Source organism: Wyeomyia smithii, chromosome 2, assembly GCF_029784165.1.
Source record: "Wyeomyia smithii strain HCP4-BCI-WySm-NY-G18 chromosome 2, ASM2978416v1, whole genome shotgun sequence".
In the NCBI taxonomy this organism is placed as follows: Eukaryota; Metazoa; Arthropoda; class Insecta; order Diptera; family Culicidae; genus Wyeomyia; species Wyeomyia smithii.
Genome location: NC_073695.1, coordinates 275,022,076 through 275,042,788, shown reverse-complemented (window position 1 = coordinate 275,042,788; position 20,713 = coordinate 275,022,076). Strand labels below are relative to the sequence as shown.

At 41.5% G+C, this 20,713-nt stretch overlaps 1 protein-coding gene across 1 annotated transcript in view; it reads left to right on the top strand.

The window, feature by feature from the left end:
* LOC129720628 (uncharacterized) overlaps nucleotides 1-19,025 on the top strand; it is a 35,255-nt gene extending 16,230 nt beyond the window's left edge. Inside the window, exon 4 of the mRNA XM_055672116.1 lies at nucleotides 18,432-19,025. Within this exon, the coding sequence (XP_055528091.1) occupies nucleotides 18,432-19,025 (594 nt within the window). The remainder of the gene's footprint in view (nucleotides 1-18,431) is intronic.
* The last annotated feature ends 1,688 nt before the right edge of the window (nucleotides 19,026-20,713 follow it).

Sequence of the window (20,713 nt, the reverse complement as noted above, 5' to 3'; positions counted from 1 at the left end):
GAAAATGTTCCATTTATTTGATTCGTCGATTTTTAATGGGCTTGCTCCTCAGATTTTAGTATAATGAATACTTATGGGACTCTACGCGGTCCTATGTCGATTCTTTATTCACACGAACATCTCTTTCAATTAGACATGAATCCAACCGTAAAGGTCATACCTCTTATGACTCGAAATAAGAGTCAGACATTCCTAATCGAAATAATTGCTCTGTAATCAACAACAGTGTCGCCGCTAAAAATTGGTTAATATGTTCACCCAACAGGGCATAAAACGGCACCGTTCAATTTTAGGTGATGCTGTCACCCAACCGAGAATACACACTCTCGCTTCCCTGGCTCTGTGACTGACTGGTGCGGCAGTGGCAACCAACAGTAGCCGGCCGGTATGCGTATCTATTATGAGCCAAGCGCGCAAGTAATCTCGGTGCGAGATTAATCGTCATGTAAGTGCTAATTCTGTTTTTAATAGCTTCACACCGCGTCAACCGTCCGTCCTGGCTACCGGTGGTGCATGTTTCAAATCACGACAGCGCAGTGCTGACCGCTGCTGCGTTGTTGAGTGAGCGCACACCACACACAAAAACCCAATCCTGTCAAGATGGATTGCCGGGCGGCGCGCACCACACACCGGGTCAGCAGTAGCTGACGCGATCACGACGAATGGGTTCGAATAAATGGCAATGAAGTGTTTGTTTGTTATCTCCGTTTGGCAAGTGGCTTTGAATGAAAGTGTTCGTTTGTGAGATGTTGTTTTTCTTCCTCTTGACAGTACAATTTGTCATGGGTCGCCAACTAAATGGGGCTGCAGCGAACGTGGTTCTCTGTGCCCAGGTGGGGGAAATCGCTTGGGGTGATTTGTATTCATGCTCGAATGTTTCATGTTTGAAATGTTTGGAATTTCGTTTGGAATGAGATGGTATGATTTATAGCAAATTTAGATATTACAACTGGCCAGGAAAAAAAAACAATTATTAAAATTTTTCTTTTAATTGCATTTATATATGGATTATTACCTTCTATCTTGGCGCAATCTCAAAACCATGCCCCAGAGAATCAGATTCAACCTGAAACACCAAGCAGCAATTGGAACAACTGTTGGTGGGATAATGACTAATATTTGTTGTTTTGAAGTTTTGTTCCGCAGCTAGTGAAGAAAAATAAATGAATAACTCAGCGTTATTCATAATAACGTATTGCAAAGTGGTGCTCAGCATCCTGGTGACTTATGATGCTTTTGATTAACTATAATTTGGCATTTACGTTATATTCAGTAATATTTTTGCTGAAAGTATTACACAAGAAATGATTAGCTCCGAGAGCGAAATGGTATATCAAATTGGGAGGATGGTCGTATTCGAGTGAACGGGCGTTTAATTTTTTCTCAACAGAATGTTATTACAGCATATCACTTTTTGGCATGAAGATGGTCAGAAGTATAAAAATGAATAAAAAAATCACAGGAGGGTTGTGTGCTAAGCCACGACCGCAAGGTTGAAGTAGAATACTTTTACAAGAAAGCTAACTTGGCTGCTTGCGTGTCAGTCATTTCGAAATCGGATTTGTTTCGTATATACCGCTTGTTAAGCACAGTATCAACAAATCGTAATAAACATCACACTGCTGTGCATTTGCAGCAGCATCAAACTTCAGTTGCATGATATAACTGGAAAAATAGGTGTGGCTAAATTGTTTCCAGTTATACCATTCTACAACGTTCGAAAAATTTTATTTCCTATGGCGTAATAATCATGTACGAAAAATACATCTCATTCATTTCAGTTTATTTTCAGTTCCTACAGATTTTCTCAGTTTCGCAACACAGATATACAAAAACGATTTCTTGTGGACATTATTTCGAGCCGGACCGATAGAGCTCTCATTAAGGCAATTCATTAAGCTATGATATGTATTGTGTCGTTTTGTGCGGCTTGGAAGAAGAAAATGTTCCCGTCCCCGTGTCGTATGGAAGTAAATTGTTGCGTGTTTGATATTGCCGATGGTAGACATGAGTATAAAGGTCGAAATTCTGCTGTGATGTCTAACCATAACCGTCTTCTTCAAGGCGCTACATCCTTGTTAATGAAGTGTTGTGAATTTTCTAAAACAGACTCAGCATCGTGAGCAGAACGTACCGAAATTTTCTGTTTGAAATCGGATTTGTTTCGTATATACCGCTTGTTATGCACAGTATCAACAAATCGTAATAAACATCGCATTGTTGTGCATTTGCCAGCACCAAACCTCAGTTGCAGTTTATTAATAACCATTCACTATGCTCTTCCAAAAACATTTAGTAGCCTTGAAAAAGGGCGATTGCTGCAATTGCAATTTTCATTCAATTATTGCATAAATGCTTCATGGTCAGATATACCCGCTGCAACTGCTACGCTATTCGTAGCCATGCCACAGTTGTGGCCGCTATACGCTGCCATTGGTATCCGCTGTCCCTGCATCAGCTGGTCCAGCTGCTATCGATGCTGAGATCCGCTGCAACTAGTGCGGTATCCATTGCTACTCCACAGCTGTGCTGTGGTCGCTATCCGCCAACGCTGATATCCACTGCTCTGCTACTGCTGCTGCTAAGGGATGACTGCTGTTGTCGCTGTTAGAACTATTATGAGCGGCTTCGGCTAAAACAGGCTCTTATATAGGCCAAATAGCATATTTTCAATTGGAAGGTATATGATTCTGTCGACCGTGCTTGGGAAGCAATCATATAACGACCAATCAGAAGTCGAATTTTTCGTTTAGACAAGGCTTGACTATTTCCAATAGTACAATAGTTTGAATAATAAAATTACAATTCTCTTCATTTGGGAAGAATCTTGGAAGATTTTCCAATCTATTGCTGCCAGAACGAAGGAAATCCATCGAATACTAACCGATTTATTAGCATTTGAAATTGGACATATTTTTCACTTTTTCCGGTTTTAGATTTTCATTTCACATCCCTATGTAGCCGAACTTCCTGAGAGAAGTATTCTACTTCAAAAGTAAATTGGATTGATTTATCGAAATTGTTAAACGCACGTAGGTTAGTAAACTGGTATGAGTTTCTCTGTCAGTGTGTTAGAATTGTTTTATTCATGCCAAAATTCAAAAACAAACGCGTTCAGTCCAGTGCAATTTGTTTGTAACTTCGAGAGCATAATTTGACCGCCAAAATCCGGATAACGAAATTATGATAGATGATTTCACTGCCCATGTGATAAATGATTTCACTTGTTTGTTGAATATTTAATGTCTTAAAATGGAAGGGAATTAGTTCGTTGAGTTATCTAGGTTATTTTGGGATAATCCATAAACTATATCACGCAAAATGAACTTCCTTTTCAACTGAAAATATATGGTATCTGAGATAAATATTTTCCATTCAATAACAAACAAACTGTAATTGAATTACTAACAAGCATATTTTATTCACAATTATTGTTTCATTCGAATCTGACAAAATTTTGTAGAACACTTTCATTTTTAAATGCACATTTAGGTTCTAGCAAGTTTATTTTTAAATCAGAAATCAACTTTATTTTGCAAAAAAATAAAAAATTAATAAATAAAAAATTGTTACTACAAAACATTGAATGTATTGCCCATTGCTAGCTAAAACTTCGTCTCATTTTGCTCGCAGAGCTCGAACTCCGTTACGATAAACGTGTTCCGTTTTTTGCTAATATCCGACAACTGAATAACATCTGGAAAATATTGCGAGTGAGGTAGGACTTCTCATTTAAGTGTTTCTATCTAGGTTTTATAAACATTTGCAGCATGAGGCCGAGCGTTGTCATGTAGTAGAATCACTTTTTCGTGTCTTTTTATGCATTATTGCGGTTATTCGCGCAGTGCTGGGCCTAGTCGCATCAAATGAAGTCTATACCACCTCTCCAGTGATGGTTTCGTTAGATTTCAATAGCTCATAATAAATACCATCGACCCGGTCTCTCCAAATACGCAGCATAACCTTCGGGTATACTCGGCCGAGCCAACGATGTAGAAGCATGACGGGCCTTCCTCATGACCTTCTTTCGTTTGGGTTGCTGTAGTGAATCTGTAGTGGGTGAAAAAAACCCATTATGATGCCATGAAAAACACCCTCCCTATTTTTTCTACTGGAGCAGTAGTTCCTAATGCCGTAACAAACTGTTATTGCGTTTGGTGTGGATTTTCATCGAACGATTCCTCCAATTGAGCGTCTTCCTTTACGCGGACAGTCATTAACATTGCAAACAAACAATATCGCACGCTTAGCCTTGGGGCTAATAGCGGTCTCGATCGACTAGATTAGTTGAGAAAATTCGTCATCGATATTGTTTTTGGCACATTTTGCATGTGTAAGCTAAGTACAACGATACACCGTGCCCCAGTGCTGCGTCGAGAAAATTTCCAGCTCGAAAAGATCCTCGACTCGATCGGGAATCGAACCCGATATCACAACCGTGTAGCCGATATCACAAGGAGCTAGCCGACCGACATCGCTAACCACAGAGCCGGACGAATACATAAGATTCGCATGGTGTCTCTAGGATTCCTCACATTGGAATCGTGAAGCGTCCTCGATAAAGAATCCTGAAAAGAAAATCCTCGAGAATGCCCAGTCTATAGGGCTAGGATTCCTGAATGAGAATCGTTTCATGAGAATCCTTCAGATTCCCTAGGATTCCTTACATTGGAATCGTGAATTGTCCTTGATAAGGAATCCTTAAAAGGAATCCTCAAGACTGCTATGGGGTTAGGATTCTTGAAGGAGAATCGTGTAATGATAATCCGTCGGATTCCCTAGGATTCCTCACATTGAAATCTTGAAGCATTCTCGATGAGGAATTCTGAAAAAGGAATCATCAGGAATGCCCTGTCTATGGGGCTAGGATTCTTGAAGGAGAATCGTGTTAGGAGAATTCTTAGGATACGAAACCTTTCACATCAACCGTTATGTGATCGACGGGGCTCTTGGGTACCCCAAATTAAAGTACTTGTAACTTTTGCAATTTTCATTCGATACTTGATTTGATTTCAGTAACTAAACTACTTTCAAATCAGCGTTAGCAGTGCCCCGAAAAAAATCTCTTATAGCCGGATAGCCGGTTTGTCAGAGATATATTCCGAAACTGGGGAATTATATGTATATTTGAACAGAATCTTACAATTAATGGTTCAAAGTTCTTTAAATTACTTCCACAGGCCATTTGATAGCTTTTGAGTGTTTGGACCGGAAAACGACCTCAGACGCCATTTTGATTTCCTTAATGATGACTTCTGGCCGAGTACCGTCCAAAATGAGTATTTCCGGATGCGCAATGATGCCCAGAGACCGAAAATCAACTCCAGACGCCATTTTGAATTCAAGTATAAACGAAATGACCACGTGGTCTTTTTTCCTGACTTATAATTGATTGTTGCCACCAAGTCAAGAGCAAAAGCTTTTGCATTTTAGAAATATGGAATGTACTGAATGTTTAATAATGAAAATTTGAAAAATTTAGGCGAATTTTTGGCACTTGACAAATGAAAAGACCACGTGGTTTAAGTCGCCACGAAAGATCACGGGGCGGTACGGGGGGTATAAAAAGGGATCAAAATATGACCACGTGGTTTGGGAACGGCCCCTAATGCTAATTTGAAAGTAGATAGGTTACTGGATTTTTTGGTGCCATCGAAATCTAATGAAAATCACAACAGATATAGGAATTTCGAGCACAAAACGGTTAAAGTCAAAGGTTTCGTATCCGAAGAATTCGCATAAAACGATTTTCACTCAAGAATCCCAGTCCCATATACAAGGCATTCTTGAGGATTCTTTCGTCAGAATTTCTTATTGCGGACGCTTTACGATTCCAATGTGAGAAATCCTAGGGAATCTATGCGGAGCCTATGGGTGGGACTAACGTATATATAAGTTTACTCTAACCGGGACGTCAGTCATGTCGAATAGTCTGTCCTCGTTAGAGTCAGTTGATCAAATTTGTAATTCTGTTCGCATATTCAAAGAAGTTTGTTCGCATTCTAATAGGTTGAAGCAATTTCGGCTTGATGCTAGAAGGACGCAAGGTCCATGTACAGTCAAAATGTTCAGTTTACTTCGGTGATACCTATAAACTAAAGTCGCTTATTACGCGGGGGTTACATGCCGCGTAAAAAAAACGCTTAAAAAAAACCGCGTAAATTCCGGAATCCGCGTTAAAAAAACCGCGTAAATTCCGGAATCTGCGTAAAAAAAGCCGCATAAAAAGAAACCCGCGTAAAAAAAACCGCGTAAAAAGCGACCTTAGTGTATATATATTTAATTTCTGGTCTTTCTGAATCATATCTTTTGAGGTTCAGATCACAGGAAGCCAAAAAAAGGGGAATTTAGTTTGGCTGAAATATAATAAATTTTACATTGAGCGTCTTAGTAGAATAGATTTAGATATTGAGAATATGCAATGTTTCCATTTAATTCAACTAGTACTACAAAAAATCGAATATCGCTGAAATCGTCCGCAGATACATATTTCGGTTATTACTTATAACCATCATCAGTGCTTATGTAGACTGCTGAAAAAGAATCTTTTTAAGAGAGAAATTTTCATTTGTTACACCTCAGTCACACAATTGTTTGATCAATATCAATTCCAGACATAGGTTTTGTATACTTCTAAAGAAGAATTACCAAGTTACAGGATTAAATTAGGAAGTAGAACATTCTGAGAGAGAAATAAATACCTCTCAAAAACGCAATTTGATCCAAAACGGGAGCAAGTTTACCGTCTCTCTCGTGATGAGTATAATATTCTTTATGATGTTGGTTAGATTCTTAAATTTCATCTGGAAAAGAGATAGACACATTACGACACGTTTCCCTCAGTCTTATGCTATTATTTTTACGCTGGGAATACGTACCTCGTAAAAAACCATGTTGAATACGCGGAAATGAAATCTGCGTTGAAAAACCGTGGTAATTCGAAATCCCGCGTAAGAAACATGGTTGATTCGAAATTGCGCCTAAAAATACGCGTTCATAAAATACCGCGTAAAAACTATCCTCGTAAAACACCGCGTAAAAATATTCTGTCCAGATCGCAGAGACGATTCCTTTCACGATTCCGTCACCGAGTTATAGGAATCCTGGGAATTCTTACTCTGGATTCTCAGGGTGTTAGTTAGGGTTTCCTGTAAATGGCGATTATTTGAACAAAATCAAACATTTCTACACAAATAAAAGTGTATTACGAATAATTCTTATTGTACTATACACTTATTTGTTTCATTAAAGGAAGTACATACTTACCTTACTTCAATTAGCTGAGAGCCGGTGTGACTTGTGCCGTATCAAGAATTCGTCACCATTCTTGTCGGTTTTGGACTGTTTGTCGACAGGATCCCAGGCGTCTCAGCACTAGCAAGACGTCCTAGATGTTGTCGAGCCATCGTGCACTCTTACTGGGAGAATGGTCCACAATTCCAAAATTACCTATTCTTTTAATCGAATGTTGAATTTGCTCGATTTCTTGGCGAAAACAGCAAGAAATGTGAAAGGCAAGAAGTAACTTTGTAACCCAGATTGCTATCCAGCTTAAAGCTCAAAGGAAATAAACCATTTTCTATCATCAGACTGTTTATAGCAGCAGAGGAGGTCAAAGGGGGGCTTCGATTTTTTTTACCCCTCAAGTACTCGGCAGGGTTCCCGGGTATCCACAAAATGGAATGCTTCCTGCTTTTTCATTTCTTGTCCGATTTTCAATCTTGACCTGTCAAAAAATTGGAAAATTTGTCGACTTTTAGGATCCGGGACCGACATGAACCTGTGACCACATCTGGTTCCTGTAAATCCGGATCTTCGGGAGCATGTTCCGATGAGACGAAGTAGTACAACTGTCAATAAAACCGAACAAAATTGGTATCAAAATTCATTAAATCACTCCAGGAGTTGATTTTCATTCATTTTTAGTCCATCTGATAAGTTATCCGAAATGGGTTCCCGTTATTGGACATGGTCCCGAAGATCCAGATTTACGGGAACCATATGGGATCAATGGCTCGATTTTCGATCTTGACCCGTCAAAAGATTGGAAAATTTGTCCACAGTACAAGACTACTAAAAATAGACAAATTTTCCAATCTTTTGACGGGTCAAGATCGAAAATCGGGCAAGAATTGAAGAAGTAAGAAGCATATCAAATTGGTGGGTACCCGGGTACCCTGCCGAGTACTTACGTGTGTTAAAATTTCCGAGCACATAACGGTTAAATTCCCAGATATTCCCTGAAATATATCCTTAACTTCCCTGATATTTTTCAGCATTCAGATCAACAAAATGCAACCTAGATAAATGCAACTATGATATCCTAATGAGGAAAATTATTCGATCGGATACTAAATTAAACAGTTCCGTATTGGACTTTTATACTGAAAAAATCCGTTTGAGCGCTAGAAAAAAAAACATTAAAAAAATCGCTTTTTGGTAAAAAATATTTTCCTGATTATTTTTCAGTTTCCTTGATAATTCCTGACATTCGCTGATTTTCCAGGACTTCGCTGTATTCAAGGTGATTTGTTGTATTACTACAATGTTACAGTGGCGTAACCGAGGGGGTGGGGGGGTGGTGGGTTGGTGGGTCGTTAGGTGGAGTTCTCTAACAAGGTGTCTAATATCAGCAGTTTATTCTGGCGAAGGAATATCGGAAAAATATACTATTTCAGACTACGCAATAGAAGGCGGCTTCGAATGTCTGTCTGTCTGTGAGAATGGAATTTAGCGACTATACCAGGTTCTGGATAGGAAGCTGCTGCACGAATGAGTTGGAATTTTCCATGGGAATTTTTTTCGGGAAGACTATACTTTTGATACCTGAAACGCTCGCTTTCCATTGGCACCCTACTGTTTGTCAAGCGATAAACAACAATTCAAATGTTGTTCTCGAATTGACCATTGACTAAGCTACAGTTTATTTATACAGCACGCGCGTTGCACGGTAAGCGGTATCGCTAAAGATAGCAGGAAAACACTCCACCAACGCAACTTGTATTGAGAGTGAGTGATGTGAGCGCGCGAAAGCACTGCTTTTCTAATCCCGTTTTACCACATGATAGTCAGATTTAGGTTATACGTGTTTCAAAATGTGACATGAGTTTACTTATGACTAGAAAAAAAATATCTTTACTTTATACTTTCTCTAGATTTATTGATTGAATATACGAAAATAACATGTTTTTGACCAGCTTATTGGGTCCAATACTTCGCTGTACATAGATCCCAAATATACGAACTCTCAAGCTCATCGCCATTCACGTTGACTTGCTGTTAATTTTGTCCTTTCTGAAACCTCTTCCTCGCATGTATTTTGGTTTTGACGCATGCATGAGCAGTCCTATTCTACTGGCTTCTGCTTTCAGTCTAGTGTAGTGTAGTATCTCCGAGACACGCACAAAACACATCTCTCAATTACTGGTAGCTGGTAGCTTCGGTCAGCCTGGTTAGATTATTTGGTAAGATTTTCTCGTTCTCGTCCATGATCTGCAATAGCTGTTCTCGTTTCACTGTATCGTATCGAGTAGATGTGACGTGTGGACAAATTATACTCACGAAATTTTGTGTAGAATCCCATTAGGGTTCCCGTCAGGCACGCTTGGTACTACCCACGGTCCTCCTAGTTAACCGTGATAGAAGTTGGAATAGGATTTGGGGAAGTATTCCGTAGGCGTAATCCAAGGCGTGGGTTGAATAATTTTAGTCCATCTTGTAGATGGGGCAGACGATTCCCTACGTCCATTCTTTGGGTAGTTTTCTACTCCCCAAATTTTGAAGAAGATCTGATACAGTGCTCCAGCAGGTGTAACATTATTATGTTTGTAGAGCTCACTCAACAAGCTTTCCTTACCGGTGGTTTTGTTGTTTTTTAGCCTTCGAAACTCCTGCTGGATTTCCTCGAGGTCGAGGGCTGGTATTCGGTCGTCTACTGTTGACTCATCTGTGTACAAGTGCTCATCAAGGAGTGCCTCGACCTGTCGGTTCGTCGCTTTTGTTGTTGATCAGGTTTCCGTCCACATCCCTACATATGTCAGCCAGCGGTGAATAACCTCTGCGGGATTGTTTAGCCTTCACCTAAAACTTCTGCTAATTATTGGCACGGAATAGCTCTTCAAGATATTCGTGATTACGACCGTCCTGCTGGCGCTTCTTTTATCTCAGAATCACGGTCACGTAGTTCAGTTTTCGTTCGAATTTGGCCATGTTCTCTCTTGTTCTAGCTCTCTGTTAGTTTATTCATAGACGGTTCTTCTCTTTGCATCCAATGCCGTGCGTCCAACTTTTCTCCCGTAGGTTGTGTCATTGCACGTAGTCTTGGGTAGTTTGAGGGTTCCACAGTAGATCGTTATTAAACCGTTGGACTCGTTTGCATCGTGTCGTTGATGGTTTTAGACGTATAAACACCTCCACGAGGTATTGATCCGAGTCGACATAACAACAGCAACAATAACGCACGCTAGTCTGGGAGGTTAATAGAGGTCTCAAACAACTAGATTAGTTGAGAGCAAGGATGGTTAAAATCGTATCAGAGAATTATCATGAGAGAATCCTATTGGATTCTGATCACGCATAATACGCGATGTTTTGTATCGTCTCTCGAGAAGAGAACTTGTGTGACAAATAAACTGCCGAAAGAATACTCCGTGAACTTTATAGCCTGTTAACTGTATGCGAGTTTATCGCTTGTTTATACGCTTTCTCGATTCTCTCATTGGTTTCAATAGGTAATTCATTATCGTCTCCTGATCCGATCGAGCCGTGGAACGAAAATTTTTGGTTTGAATCACCTTGTGAGTGAGAGTGTCCCGATAATCGTAAAATTGTATCGCAAACCAAAAACTCAGAGAGGAAAAAAACTGCAAGCGTAGACCAACTAAAAGGCAGTACAAAACAGGGATTGTTTTTTCAAATGGCAAATATTTGTTGTTACTGTGTGCATAGCTTGCAAGCTTTTTTCGAATCTATTTATATTTGCGGATTTTTTTTCCAAAATGTGTGCAGGATTTTTGCTTGTTTAAGAAAAACTTTGATATCGGCCAACATACATCAGCGAACAAACCTTCGATTCAAATAATACCGATAATTATCGTCTCGCGATTCTTCCCTTTTGTTTTGACACTTGGATTCTATCAGCGAAGAGTGAATCATCGGTTTGTAGAGCTATTAGAAATTCCATCTCTGAGAGAGAATGAATTATCTCAGCGAATCTCCGAATTGGTTCACTCGGACTGGCATATCGTACGATAAATGTTAGAACCGACTGAGAGTCGAAGTTGACTCACACGCTGAAAAAGTTCGAATGTTTATCGCCGGTTTTATCGCCGATCACCATCTTTGGTTGAGAGAATTCGTTATCGATATTGTTTTTGGTACATATTTTGCATGTTGTAGGATAAGTACGATACACTGTGCCCCAGTGCAGAATCGAGAAAATTTCCAGCTCAAAAAGATCCTCGACCTGATCGGAAAATGAACCCGATATCACAACCGTGTGGGAGAGCTAGCCGATCGACATCGCTAACCACAGAGCCACTGGGACCACGAGTCGACATCCGCACCTCGATTGGTGTGTACGTTGGTGATGTCTAATATGAACCATCCGTCGACGAAGACATTGTCGGTTTGGTTTGTCGCGCGTTGGGTTGCTTTGTGGGGGGGTGTCCTTGCGAGGGAAGAACGTGCTCCGAACTACAGTACTCGGGAAGCTTGCAAGCTCACATATGGAGGCAGATTATCCTTCCGATTACCGGTTTATACATATCTTCCTTTCTAATCTGAGCTTCTTCCCTTAATATCCTCGAAGACGATCGTGATGTCTTGTCGCGATTGTCGCGAATTGCGGAACCGGCCTTTATTTTCAATACACACATCCTGTCGCTGATCGCCTGGCTCTTGATCACACATCTTATCCAACCCAGAGAACTTGTTTTGCTGCCGCTCTGATAGTACTGGGTCCTATGAGTACGCTTCGTACGCTCTCATCTCCGGCAAAGTTCCTGCAGCGCCAATATACCGAAGTGACTGGGTTCGAGCAAGTTCAAAAAGATCCTGTCGCCACCCAGAATGTTCAGTAATTTATAGTATCGAGTTTCCAACTGTTGTCCTTAATTTATTGCCTAGGTTGTTGCCGTTGAAGATCAGACGCTGTTCGGTGCCGCTCCTTCTCGGCTGGATAGTGCCGCTCCTCGCACTGGATGGATAGTCTAAGGCGCATATGGCGACGACGACTCGCCAGAAGATTTTGTAGAGCCCACTACGAATCATTCAGTTATAACTAACTCCTACTGCCTGCCCGGGGGTATTACCACCTAATCTTCATGTCAGGAGTCCGTTCGCTTTCCGCAACTTATGACCTATTCGATTCCTTGCCGCAAGGGCTCATGTTGGAATAACTACTAACGGATGAAAACTTGAACTCTGTAATTTTTGAGGTTTTCTGACTCACCAACAAACACGCTCAAACAGAGGTGAGAGTATGTATAAGTGAGCTCTCTATCCTCTTTATGTCAGTATTTTTTGTTTCGTTTATGCATGTCAGTTCTGTTCAAAATTGCGTCGAAAATAGAAGCATTGCGCAAGTGCATTGTACATTTTATGAGTTGCTCAAAAATTTAGGCAAAGCATCTATCGGTTTCGACTGTGTATCATATCCTGCAAACCTCAACAATAATTCGCAAGGAAGATAGTTGAAGAGCAATCAAAGTAATGGTCAAAAAAGGATTTCATTCTTATTGTCTAAATCATGCAATGATTCAAGCCCAGTGGAATAACTATCGATCAAAATGTGTACCAGAACGAATGTTTCAAGAAAAACCTTGATTCTATTTCTTCAAAAACACCATGTCTATGAAAGGTATGTGTTTTGGCCAGATAAAGCATCATCACATTACGTCTAGAAACACCAACGTTCCTAAACAACCATTCGACCCCATTTGTACCCAACATACGCAACCCAACGAATCTACCCTAGTGTCGTCTAATTGGAGATTTCTTCGAGATTTTGAGTTTCTAGGTGTACAAAAATAACTGGAGAGCAACGAACTGCAAACAGTTTATTAGTAGAATCAAGAGATGCTTTCGGAAAAGCCGACGGTGAGGCCGTGCGCCGGTGTTGTCCCTGTATCATGAATGCCGTTCGGTGTTTTGATCACGGTTTCATCTTCAGTTCGTTTCATTACGAGCGAGACACAATCAAATTGCGATTAGTTATTTATTGTCAAGAATTGTAAGCTACAATCTTTCATTAAGCAAATTTGTAGAAGATATTTCACTTTATTTGCTTCTGCCAAAGAGATTTGAAGGTATTAAAACTCAAATTAAAACATAATTACCAGAAAGGATTGCAAACTTCGTGCAAACGAAAAAAAAAACAAATTGAGGGATCAACCGCGCCAACCCGCATCGAACTCGACTTTGCCAAAGTTATGATGCTCCCCATATTGATGTTTTCCGTTGCTTATTAGCTTTCGTCCCCGAATCGAACCGTTTGTCGTTGGTTGCTTGCTTTCTGTCAACTAACCCGACCGCGGTTCCGATAGAAAAGCTGTTTGGCAAATTCTGGCAACGCAGCAGCAGCCCAGCCGGCTTCCCCAGCTCCGGCTGTGTTTGTTTTCATACATATTTTATTTTAAACGGGCTCATAAATATTCAAGATTTAAAGTTTAACCCGCACCCGAAGCGCCCTGTCGGTTGGGATAACCGAAAATAACTTGAACGTGGGTCCGGATATGGCCTTTTGGTCAGTTCCAGCCAGTGCTGCCGAGGAAGAGAAAAACACTTGCTCAAGTCCTCCGACTTACCCTTCTGCTGCTGCTGCTACTAGGGGAAAACTTTCTTTTCTCGGTTCAAAAGTTGAAAAACAACCCAACACCGTAACGGGGGGTTCCGGAGGGAATGGAAATTCGATCCGGTTTTGGGGGGTGAGGGGAGAACGAGAACGAAGGTTCGATATAGCTATAAATTGCAAACCGCTTCGATGGTTGCGAATGTGTACGCAATTTTAGGCGTCCTTTTTTGGTCCACTTGAGGTAAACTTTTCTACGGCGCGGTGCGGCCCGGGAAGATGTGACGACGACTGGCGTGGAACACAAATAAGTACACGGCTGCACAGGATAAAGTGCGAAAGTGGAAAAGTATTTCCTGATGGTGCTGATTTTCGCTCCATGTTTCTTTTTTGTTGTTGCGTGAAAGGCGGCTGCTTTGTCAAAGTGTGACATTTTGCAGGTCTTTTTTTATGAGAGTCATAATGGCAGAACTTTGCTTCCGTTTGGGGTTTATTTCTTTGTTAAAAGCTGTTCAGATTGAAACTGGGTAAAAGATGACCGTTTAATGTTTGGCTCTATTCAGTCGGTTGCAGTTTTGTTTGATTTGGTGTCCTAATCGTAATTTCAAGAGTACGCATCCATTTTAATTGCATCCAGGTGTGAGTCCACTTGACTTTGATCTGAAGCTGGGGTTCAATCTGGAGTCAAATTGGAAATCCGTCGCGCCGGTTGCTTTCGGAAAATTGGTTTCGTTTTTCTTATGATTCTTGATGGATCATCAATGAAATAAGCATGAGTGAAACGTAATCACGGAGGCGTAACTCAAATTATTGCTCAGATATTGGTCTTTGATAAGCTTTCGGAATTGAGCCCGAATTTGCTGGTAATATTATGATGATTATGAAACCAAAGATTCTGAATGTTTCTTTCGTCTAATGATTGTTGTATAACATGACATCCATTTATTTCTTTATTCATTTGGCTCCAGCAAATCTCAATGTGAATTGATATCGACCATGCGGTTATCTATCTGAACAGTAATAAAATTTGATTTCTCATTCGATATATGCAAGTGATGGGCAAAGAAAACTTGTTTAATTCACTTTTAGGACAATCATTCTACAGTAAAAAATTGGGAAATTCAAAAAACAAAAACAAATATTAAAATACAAAACTACAAATCGACCGGTACATACGTAACTTACGGTTGCACCCTGCCTGGTGCATAGAAGCAAGAATTTCAGCCCGGTTGATCCCCTCCTCGCTAGTCGTAATGGAATCAGAACGTCAGAGGAAATAACTTTGCCGCAGTGCAAAATCCAACAAGCACTCACGGATAACATCATCATCCGTACACCGTTGCGCCCAACCCCCGGTGGCGGTCGCTCGGCTCTGCTCGGAACGGTGGTCCATCTGTCCGGTCGGGTTTCCCTGGATTTGATATTCCACAGTTTAAGACAATGTTCGTCCCAATAACTATCTTCCGTACACAACCGGCTCGGACATTAAGGGATAAAGTAGCCCAGGGAAACGGACAAGCAAGTAAGTCGTTACACAAAGAACGAAGTTGTGGCTTTTTCTGATTTCCAATGGACTTGCTGCTCAAATTGAATTTAGCTAAATGGGGTGTAATATTTGGCGTTGTTTCCTTTATATGTTGTACAATTGATGTAGGAATTCAGAGGATGTATTGTTTATCAATTTAATCATCACACTAGAATCACCGCAAAACTTATTTTTTTCTGAGAAAACATTTGTTAAATTTGGACTGATATGGTCATATGGTATCGTCACCATGGCCAAGATTAGTCACGAGGATTACGTCGGACCTCCGGTTGATGACCGTTCGCTTACCAATGGCTATTACGGTCGGCTTTTATCAGCTGTTAAATTACAAATTTGCATAGCATTTTCGAGCTTTTCGTGTTCGCGGTGATTAAATAAACTTTAGCTACTTTACGACAGACGCCCCGTGCCATAGCACAGGTTCGTGGATTTGATATGTAAATTTTTTGCGACTGCTGAAAAAGCATCTTAAGCACTGAGGCGGCCATTTGTTACGGGGATCCGGAAAGTTTGAATAAAGATTTGTGCGGTCAGACGCATAAAAATCACTTTTAATTGCTTTTAACTCGTGATGAATTTTGAATAAACTTTTGGAGGCGCTCCTGATAGTTTTACATCTTCAGATTTGTTACCGCTGAGTTAGGTAACGAGTTTGAGACGTATGTTATTAATTGGTCGATAACAGTAGCAGAGCTGTTGGTTTCTTGAGTCTCTTATCGTCATCGAGGACTTTAGAAAGCTTCATAATAGTGACTAGGAAAACCTTCTTTATTCACTTGTCATTAAAACGAAGACGGAGAAATTTGCTAAACTCCCTAAAAAGCAAAGAATTAAGATGCGAGTGTTTTATCAATTTCAATCAACTCCAGAATTACGGTAAGGTTTTTTTTACATGAAGGATGCGTCCCAAATTTGTATGGGATCGCGTAAAAAAGACTTTTTTGAGTTGCAAATATAACGAAGAAAACCGTTTTAAAATGTTTAAAGTTCGTTTGAATATGACAGTGGTCAATCCCAAAGTGGTCTCTACCAAAATTCAATATTTTAAATTTTCAGTATTTACACCAAAAATTGTGATTTTTTTTTTGAAAACGCATATATGATGCCCTTAAGACTAAAATGGAAAACGTGATTGAAATGAAGTCGATATCTTGTACCGTTTTTAAGTAATTAAGAAAAGCAATCCGCGTAAAAAACCGTGTAAAAAGAACCTTACTGTATCATTTTTTGCTGCTATTAGCAATTTGTTGCGAGTATAAATGTTTCCTGCTTAATACGCAAAAAAAGTTGACTTTTCAATCCAATATATCCTTAATACCATAGCTTATTTGACTCAAATTTATCGTTGGAGTAGTTGGATGTTTCAATAGATTAAAGGAATGCTCCAAAGTCATTGAACAAGCTTCCGTGCGAGATTGTCAAAAAGTTAATAAATTTGTTTTTTTTATCGATTTTTTTCATATGTTTAAAAAACATACCTTCTAATACATGCAAACTGTTTTTTTTCTGTGCCGCTATGCTATGTTCATAGTGTATAGCATTCTCCTTCCAATCAAATGCCAAACAATGTTTCTTGAGGCAACTTGATGTTAAGAAACTAGAGCACCGCCGATTTTTTTATCACGAATGGGCTTTAATCGGTGCCTTCCATCCCCTTCTGGGTAATTAAACCTCAGAGAAGTTCCTGCAGACCTCCTTTTCCTCCTCTTCATTAAACATTTTTCAAACACTCGCTCTTTCGGATCCGAATGAGACTAATTTTGGTCTTCCTCCATCTTTTACATGTACTTTTAACTGCTCTATGAGCTACCACCGGCACTTTTGTAATCAAAATCTGAAATGTATTTTTCGAAAAAAGTTTAGAGAAAATAGTTGAATGTGAAACGGTATTGAAGTCACAAACGGCCGACTTCGAGCTACCACTTCGAATTTTTAAAAGCACAAGACTTGGGAATAGAAAATGCGTTCCTTGTAGAAACGCTATTTTATATATTTTTGTTATATTTTTGAGTTCTTTCTTTCTTTTTCTTTTTCAATTCTTCCTCAGTTTTTGCGTCAAAATTGTGGGAGTAGATTTTCCGTTTTAGGTTTGCTCAGAAATTCAGCTGGGCGACGTTGGGCGGGTTCGCCGACTTGGGAATCGAAATTCGGCCGCTCCATCTCCTCCAACGATCGCTTCGAGTAGTGGGCCGACACCAAACCCGGCCAGATCACCGCATCTTCGCTCTTGTGGCATTTCTTAATGAACGAAGCAACTTCCTGCAGGCATTTCGTACTATAAATTTTCCCGTTCACGGTCAAACCAGAACGAAAGAAGAGTGGCTTTGACATCTCCTTCTCACTGATTGTCAGCCACAGCAGCACCTTCTTGGGGAACTTGGTGTCCGAAATGAACTCCACCTCGTAGCTCACTTCCTTCGTGGGGTAAGTAATAAACGAAGTGCCCTACCAGTCATTGCCATTCGGGGTGCGAGGTCTCGTCGTCCATCATCACCATCACATCGCAATTTGCCGGGCAAATCGATTTGACCATCTTATTTAACCGCTGCCGCCACGTTATTGCCTGTAGTTCCGAGACCAGTGGACGAGACTGCCGTTTCCGGATACGTACGACCATGTTCGCCAGGTACTTTTTACCGTTTTGGTCGGTTACACTGACCTTCCGGCCAAGCGCACGCAGCGATGTAGCCACTTTTCCCTCGGTCTTTCTCTCCAGCATCTGGCACCCCTGAAATTTTCTGCGTAGCCCCGCCACGCCGCCGCTGTTGCTCAGCCAAGTCAAAAACCCAGCCAGATGCCCGGAATTTTAGACACTGGCGTTACCTCTGAGACATTTGCTGGTTCTGCTGAAGACGACTTTCCACTATCAACGGAGGAATAAGTCAAAATCATATCTGTTGCATTCGAAATCCAGCGTAAATATAAAATCCGCAGACAGCAACTTGCTGCAATAGATCATAAGTCCCTCGTCATTGCGATTTGGAACGCTTGTTGTCTTAGGAACAAAACGTTGAGCTTTTCGTTTTCCTTGGCACAAGGAGGTCGATATTGCCGTCACTACGGAGACTCATCTGAAGCTTCCGTCCGGGCTTTCAGCTGGTACGACTAGACAGGATTAGTGCCGGGGACGAAGGAGTTGCTATCGCTGTGAGGAGCAACGTCAAGCGTCGGCTACGGTCGAGTTTCCAGCTTAAGACTATCGAAGCCATCGGGATTGAAGTCAAAACTTCACTCAGTCCAATTATCATCATCGCAGCATACTGTCCCAAGCAAACCAACACCCGAGACGGTACCACTGCTCAACTACGAAACGATCTGGCAAAACTGACTAGGCGGCGGGCAAAGTATATCATTGCGGGAGACCTGAACGCTCGGTACGAATGTCATGGCCAGGAATGTCATCGTCCTGGCGGAAGACCTTGTGACCGGGCACTACAACATCTTGGCATAGGAGTGCTCTTCGGGATTCTCCAGGTCCGGGGTTCACTCTGTGCCCAACATGGCCATTTCCGAGGTTCCAGTGGTGTTCGAGGAGCTATTGTCGGACCACTATCCGGTGGTACTGACCTTGGAACCACTCATGCTCGGCGAAACTACCATCGCGCCGACTGGGTCCGGTTCCAGCGTATCGTCGACGAGAACACCACCATCGACCACTGTTGGCCATCCTCCAGCGTGCGATTGCCGTAATCGATCACAAAATTTAGGAGCTACCAGTTTACCAAGGTTATCCAGGAGTCCAAGAGCTACGAAACCGCGAGTTCGGCCAAACGCTTCGACAAATGCATCCAAATTCAAAACCGTTTTGGTCTCTAGCCAAAGTTACGAAAAAGAAGCCAGAACCCATCCCTCCGCTTGTCTTGTCCAAGGATGGTAAATTTTTAATTACACCTGTTGAAAAGGCGAACGCACTGGGGCAGCAGTTCGTGTTGTCACACAATTTTGGACGAAACACCGCCAGCCCTTTCGAGCTGCCTGTTTCTGAGGGTGTTGCCATGGTCGACAATTCGAATAGTTTGGTTCCAGAGAAAGCAAGAATGACGGCCTTACCTTACCTTACCAATCAGCCGTGGTGGCTCGTGCTGTATCAAGAAGTTATCGCCATGTTGCTCAGTTTTGAGCTGTGTTTCGCCAGTTCCCCTTATCACCCGCAACTCACCTTCGATCTGGTCTAGCCATCGTGCACCCGTAGCACCTTTCGTACGAAAACTCCAAGGGTGTTAAAGTCCTCCGCGAGAAGCGTTGTTGTCTCGATTCCGTAGAGGACTACCGGTCTAATCAGGCTTTTGTACAGCGTCAACTTCATGCGTCGTCGCACTCTACTTGATCGAAGTGTCTTCTGAAGTGAAAAGTAGGCACGATTTCCAGCCTGGATGCATCTCTGGATCTCTTTGCTGGAGTTGGGAGGCTGATGTTGTTCTCCCTGGACACTCTCACTTGCATGTATTTCGTTTTCGACGCATTTATTCGCAGTTCGATTCGTCTGGCTTCGGCTTTCAGTCGGCCGTGAGGGGTCTCCTACGAAAGGTAGAAAATCAAAAGGCAGAATCACGAAAAGCAGAATTATGAAAGGCAGAATATTTCATAAGGCAGAATAACGAATGGCAGAATCAAAAAATGCTCTATTTTCTTTTTAACAACACACACTCGCGGCCTTCGGCCGACTCTATTGTCCAAGTGTATGCTGTCCTTACTCGCTACCACTCGTTCGGACCTTACTAAGGGAAAGAAAACCTGTTTGAATAATCCTAGAAAACCAGTAGATCAGGTGTTTGTAGGCGAGAGGCCGCCGCTTCCGACGGCGGGTCGGCGGCCGGCTCGGACCGCGGAAACCACGGCGGCTTTGTGCCGCCTCGGTTCCTTGCCCTCGATTATGCGTCTTCGCCGCATGAATTGTTCTATGTTAATTATAATCAACAGGCCGTTGAGACTATTGTAAGTTATACCTACCATCGAAAAATTTCTCTCCGCGATGCCGTGAGACTCTTCAGGGGCTGGGCGAAACCAGTTTGCGCGTTTCGGATCTAATAATTAGGCTTGATTTGCACCTCACAACAAAAGTGGTCATTAATAGTGACCAGTTATTATGTCTGGTTACCAAATAATATTAAATAATGAAGGTAGAGTAGCAGCTTTGATACCGTGACCAGGATTCGCACCAATTTGTCATTACGCACTTGGCTATCGTGAGTCAGATTTTTACCAGTGATTCTGCCTTTCCTGTCCTTCGAAATTCTGCCTTTTGAAATATTCTGCCTTGTGTGTACGGTCACAGAATTCATGATTCTGCCTTTCGTGCTTCTGCCTTTCGTGATTCTGCCTTCTGTGGCGAACCCGCCTTAAGTTTCTTCCGCCGTCGCAAAGTTACGTGCTATGAT